The sequence below is a fragment of the Tachysurus fulvidraco genome, chromosome 16 (genome assembly GCF_022655615.1).
Source record: "Tachysurus fulvidraco isolate hzauxx_2018 chromosome 16, HZAU_PFXX_2.0, whole genome shotgun sequence".
Taxonomy (NCBI): Eukaryota; Metazoa; Chordata; class Actinopteri; order Siluriformes; family Bagridae; genus Tachysurus; species Tachysurus fulvidraco.
The window spans coordinates 19,302,319-19,308,953 of record NC_062533.1 but is presented as its reverse complement, the minus strand read 5'-3'; the positions used below and the strand labels follow the sequence as shown (position 1 = coordinate 19,308,953).

Sequence of the window (6,635 nt, the reverse complement as noted above, 5' to 3'; positions counted from 1 at the left end):
ATTACCTCCCAACAAAGATTTAATACTACTAATATTCTTAATCCTCAATCTGTATCTCACATTGATAATGTGACATGCTCATGACCATTTTTCCTTTACAACATCAGGAGGATTTGTCCATTTATCTCCACACAGGACACTCAGGTCTTTGTTCAGTTCAACTCATTTCTTAAAAATAAACGTTGTTACAATGCAGCTTTACAGAAATATAAAACTGAAGAATAGAAATGACAAAAGTTTAAAGTTAAATTAATATTTATCCCTAATGAGCAAGGCTGAGACAATGGAAAATCTCACTGAAATTGTTTAAGGAACTGAAGGATGAATTCATTTCACTCAGTAACACATTTGAACGTGCTCGTGGCTGCAGCAGGACTTTCAGACCTTCATTATGTTTTAACATAAACAGCTCCATCATGCAGTGTAAAGCCTGAGAAACTAAACTAACACGTTCACTACACACACTTCCTTTATTTCAGGGACTACAGCAGTCTGATGGTCATCACACAATAATTCTGTCATTTTTACACATTATTCTTTCTGTGCTGTAGTCAAATCAAATCAGTCCACAGCTTCAAATCATCCAATCAGGTGTGAGTCTGGACCTGGTTTTCTACTGAACACACAAGTTCATTAGATCACCTGGTGTGAACAGGAACGATGATCAGACTCTTTGTCGCTCTTTGTGCTCTTTTTTCTCTCTTCACAGCTGGTGAGTAACTTTCTGAAACTTTAATGTAAAACAATAATATTTTATATTTAACTCATTTACTGACATTAAATATTAAACATTTTTACAGTGAAAACTTCTGACATCAAGGAGATTCACATGATAACAGTAAAGCATGGAGAAGATGTAACTATGAAGTGTAACATTAGCTGTGTCACAAAGAAAGATAGTGTAGTTTGGTACAGACAGATTTCAGGAAAATTACCTCAGATTATTGCAAAACCATACAAGAACGAATTGGGCTACAAATTTGTTGAAGGATTTAATGATGCTCGTTTCAGTATTAGTTTAAATGACAATAAATTTGATCTCAATATTAAAAAAACAAGAGATGATGATGAAGGAGAAAATTTCTGTGGAGAAATGGAAGGAAATGCAGTGAAGTTCACATCTGGAACACATCTGCAATTTGCAGGTAAACAGTTTTACTCTGATAACCTGCTAATTCCACATTATTTATATTTAGTATCATTTCTGTTTATTTTCTCCTTTTCTGATGTATTTGTAAAGATAAAGAGACGACACATCGTCCAACACCTGGAACAACACACAGAGATTCATCCAGCAACAAAGAAACAAGTAAGAATTTGGCTTTGTTTCATTTGGAATGTAAACAAATATTTACTGTTTCATATTATTTATATTTAGTATCATTTCTTTTTATTTGCTGCTTTTCTGATTTATCTGTAAAGACAAAGAGACAACACACAGTGATACATCTGGAACCACACACAGAGATTCACCCATCTGCAATGAAACAAGTAAGAACTTTAAGAACTACATGTCTTTAATTTCTGAATTTGATAATTGTTATTGTTTCTTGTTTTTATTATTTATTCTTTATTCCACTGCAATTTACCAAAATAATACAACACAAGTCAGTGTACAATAAAACAATTTAATACAAAAATAGAAAGTTAACATAAACTTCTGACCAATCAGAATCCAGAACAGAACGATTCCTAACAATAATTGTGTTTCTCCCTGTAGGTGAAAGCTGTACTGCTAACATGCGTCTGTTCTTCTGGCTCTCCATTTCAAGAATCGGAGTGCTCAGTGTTACAGTTATTATAATTACAATATGGTACAAGGTTTTAAAATCAAGATCTTAAACTTGATATAATTGTCTTTTAACTGTTGTCTGTGTCGCTCTAACTGTATTTTCCAGTACATGACATTTTTTTTTATTTTACTTCAGTGTGTCTGTGCGTGCGTGCGTGTGTGTGTATTAGTGTGTGTGTGTGTGTGTGTGTGTGTGTGTGTGTGTGTGTGTGTGTGTGTGTGTGTGTGTGTGTGTGTGTGTGAGTGAATGTTCATATACATTTATCTAGAAAACTGGATTAAAAACTAATGTCTGAACTGATATTGTTCAGCGTTTGCTTTGATTCTGCTGAACCTGAAGTGTTTGAACAATGCAATAAAATTAGACTTTAATAAGATCTTTACAGTCATCATCATTTTTTCTTTTTATTTACTTAACATGATTGCAGGAAGATGTCAAGTCCAAAGAAAATCATTCAAATTGTAGTCAAATTTTTCATTCAAAAATGTCAAAGTAAATTTAGCAGTTCATTGATTTCATGAATACAACACACTACAGTCTTTTCTACACTTTCCATAAAGGTAAAAAATGATAAATGCAGTGTTACCTTAATTTTAGATTTCAAAAGGGTTTTGTGGCTCCCTGTGTTTTTTTTTTTTTCTGAGGGAAACGCGTCCAAATGGCTCTTTGAGTGTTTAAGGTTGCCGACCCCTGGTCTATAAAATTAATCAGATGTGGTTTCCTATTTTTCAACTGTGACAGTAAAACTACCCACTGTGCAGAATACTGAACTTCTGAATGTAAGTGAATCCTGCCTTATAATAGCATGTATTGTTCCCATAATGAGTTTAAACCATTCTTTACTTTAAAGATGTTCTTTAATGGTTTAAAGAACATATTATGTTAAGATGACATTGTATAAATGAATGATATATTAGTGTGGCCTTGAGCCAATAAGAGGAAGTGTGTTGGAGGTGTAAACTTTCAGAACTGAAGCTCACTGAATGTGTAAGATGCTGCAGCCACTAACACTGCTGTAAATGTGTTAAACCTCCACATCACACTCTGGGGCACTAACGTAGAGATATTTACAGTCAACTGGCGAAACAGTTCATTCACAGGGACACTTATACAGCAGATGTTCCACATAAACAGTTTAAAAATATATGCATTTGTTAATGTGGTGAAGTTTTCTGTATAAGATGTCTGCTTAAATAATTCAACCATCTTTCAGCGTATAAAGACGAATTGCATAAAGACTCTTCTCTGTTTTCTCACTAAGGGGTTAGAATGAACTTCCTCTAGATGTTTGACCAGCTGACTCCCTGGCAGTCCAAACCACAATATTCAAACCACACCTCTTCCTGAAGTTCTTTTATGAGCATTTACTGTAACTTAAAACCTTGCTATATTACCTCCCAACAAAGATTTAATACTAATATTATTCTTAATCCTCAATCTGTATCTCACATTGATAATGTGACCTGCTCATGATCATTTTTCCTTTACAACATCAGAAGGATTTGTCAATTTATCTCCACACAGGACACTCAGGTCTTTGTTCAGTTCAACTCATTTCTTAAAAATAAACGTTGTTACAATGCAGCTTTACAGAAATATAAAACTGAAAAATAAAAACAAAGTTTAAAGTTAAATTAAATATTTATCCCTAATGAGCAAAGCTGAGACAATGGAAAATCTCACTGAAATGGTTTAAGGAACTGGAAGATGAATTCATTATACTGGTTCCCTCAAAAAGTTGCCTTCATTCATGCATTGGGGAAAAACCTGGAAGAAATCATTACTTCTCGTCAAACATTGTGAATGCAACATGAAAAAACATCACAAACTGTATTATTTCTTAGTCAAGACCCACACCATCTTTAGTAAAAGCAATGCCCAAGACCAAGAAAAGTCTAGGTACAAATACTAATAAATCTGACACAAGTCCAAGTGAATACAGAAGACGTCTTGAGGCCAGACTCAAGACCTACAACATTAACTCATAGGACTGAACCAGTGTAATTAGCTCACAAGTGTAAAGTGAGTGAATGGACTGAGAATACAAAAATACATTTATACTGAATCCTTATGATGTTAACATTAATATAAACACTAACATACTTCACTCAGTAACACATTTGAACGTGCTCGTGGCTGCAGCAGGACTTTCACACCTTCATTGTGTTTTAACATAAACAGCTCCATCATGCAGTGTAGAGCCTGAGAAACTAAACTAATACGTTCACTACACACACTTCCTTTATTTCAGGGACTACAGCAGTCTGATGGTCATCACACAATAATTCTGTCATTTTTACACATTATTCTTTCTGTGCTGTAGTCAGAGAGTCTAGTTTAATGACCCGTGTATGTTTTAGTGCTCCAAACTGTGTAAGTGTGTGTTTCTGACTAAAACTGGTCCATGTGACCATCAGAATACATGTTACAGCTAATAGACCAATCGAATCAGTCCACAACTTCAAATCATCCAATCAGGTGTGAGTCTGGACCTGGTTTTGTACTGAATACACAAGTTCATTAGATCACTTGGTGTGAACAGGAACGATGATCAGACTCTTTGTCGCTCTTTGTGCTCTTTTTTCTCTCTTCACAGCTGGTGAGTAACTTTCTGAAACTTTAATGTAAAACTATAATATTTTATATTTAACTCATTTACTGACATTAAATATTAAACATTTTTACAGTGAAAACTTCTCACATCAAGGAGATTGACATGATAACAGTAAAGCGTGGAGAAGATGTAACTATGAAGTGTAGCATTAGCAGTGTCAAAAAGAAAGAAGTAGGTTGGTACAGACAGATTTCAGGAAAATTACCTCAGTATATTGCAAAACCATACAAGAGCGATTTGAGCTACAAATTTGTTGATGGATTTAATGATGATCGTTTCAGTATTAGTGTAAATGACAATAAATTTGATCTCAATATTAAAAAAACAAGAGAAGATGATGAAGGAGAATATTTCTGTGGAGAAATGGAAGTTAATGAAATGAAGTTCACATCTGGAACACGTCTGCAATTTAAAGGTAAACAGTTTTACTCTGATAACCTGCTAATTCCAGATCAACACTTTAACCAGAATTATGTCTACATATGTATTAAATGTTGAATATTTCACTTTATTTCTATTTAGTATTATATCTGTTTATTTTCTCCTTTTCTGATGTATTTTGTAAAAATAAAGACACGACACACCGTCTAACATCTGGAACAACACACAGAGAGTTATCCAGCAGCAGAGAAACAAGTAAGAATTTGGCTTCCTTTCATTTTGAATGTAACAAATATTTACTGTTTCACTTTATGCATATTTTGTATCATTCCGTTTTATTTGCTGCTTTTCTGATTTATCTGTAAAGATAAAGAGATGACACGCAGTAATACATCTGGAACTACACACGGAGTTTCAGCCATCTGCAATGAAACAAGTAAGATCTTTAAAAACTACATTTATTTAATGTCTGAATTTATTTTTTGCACATTTATGATTTATTGTTTGTTCCACAGCAATTTACCAAAACAACACAAGTCAGTGTACCATAAAACACACACAACTGCACACAAAAAAAGAAACTTAAACATAAACTTCTGACCAATCAGAATCCAGAACTGAACGATTCCTAACAATAATTGTGTTTCTCCCTGTAGGTGAAAGCTGTACTGCTAACATGCGTGTGTTCTTCTGGCTCTCCATTTCAAGAATTGGAGTTCTCAGTGTTACAGTTATTATAATTACAATATGGTACAAGGTTTTAAAATGAATATCTTAAACTTGATATAATTGTCTTTTAACTGTTGTGTGTGTCGCTCTAACTGTATTTTCCAGTATGACTTTTTTTTTATTTTTTATTTCAGTCCTGTGTGTGTGTGTGTGTGTGTGTGTGTGTGTGTGTGTGTGTGTGTGTGTGTGTGTGTGTGTGTGTGTGTGTGTGTGTGTTCATTTACATTTATCCAGAAAACTGGATTAAAAACTAATGTCTGAACTGATATTGTTCAGGGTTTGCTTTGATTCTGCTGAACCTGAAGTATTTCATGAAAAATGCAATAAAATTAGACTTTAATAAGATCTTCAGAGTCATCATCATTTTTTCTTTTTCATTTACTTAACATGATTGCAGGAAGATGTCAAGTCCAAAGAAAATTATTCAAATTGTTGCAGCATGAAAAAGTTTGAACCCCTTAAACACATTTCTGTTCAAAACCTGAAAAATTTAATCATTTCTAATCTTTCACTTCCCACATCCAATACATTTATTTAATATTAACATTTAGATTTCACATGTTTCTGTTATAGGCAGAAAAAAAAACATGATTTTTGTCATTATGTGATTTCTGTTTTTTTTCCGGACGTGACTGGTTTTAACCACCACATATTTCTGTTCTTAACAGCTCTTTATTTTCTCTACAATTTCTGCTTTTCAGTAGTTAAATACCTCTTACACACACACACACACACACACACACACACACACACACACACACACACACACACACACACAGAGAGAGAGAGAGAGAGAGAGAGAGAGAGAGAGAGAGAGAGAGAGAGAGAGAGAGAGAGAACTGTGATTAGATCCATTTCTAAATACATTACACACCACTGTTTCTGCTGACAAAGTTTTTTCATCAGTGTTGCCTAAAGATAACACCAATAATTACACTTTCCTTCTGTATAAATACTCCTTGAATTCAGCTCAGATGTAGCAGCAGCAGTGAACTCAAAAAGATTCTACAGAGCTCTCTGAGGGTTTATACAGGATTAACCAGGAGGAGGTAAGGTCCAGGGGAGCTGTGACATGGCTGACATTAACATCTAAAGTTGGGACACGTGAAGACAGAATT

The 6,635-nt window shown here is 34.1% G+C and overlaps 1 gene segment (V, D, J or C); it reads left to right on the top strand.

The window, feature by feature from the left end:
- The first annotated feature begins 454 nt into the window (after positions 1-454).
- On the top strand, positions 455-5,862 carry LOC125139092. The segment is given in 5 exon segments: positions 455-712; positions 4,481-4,822; positions 4,981-5,043; positions 5,156-5,224; positions 5,445-5,862. Coding segments are annotated over 5 exon segments (639 nt in total).
- The last annotated feature ends 773 nt before the right edge of the window (positions 5,863-6,635 follow it).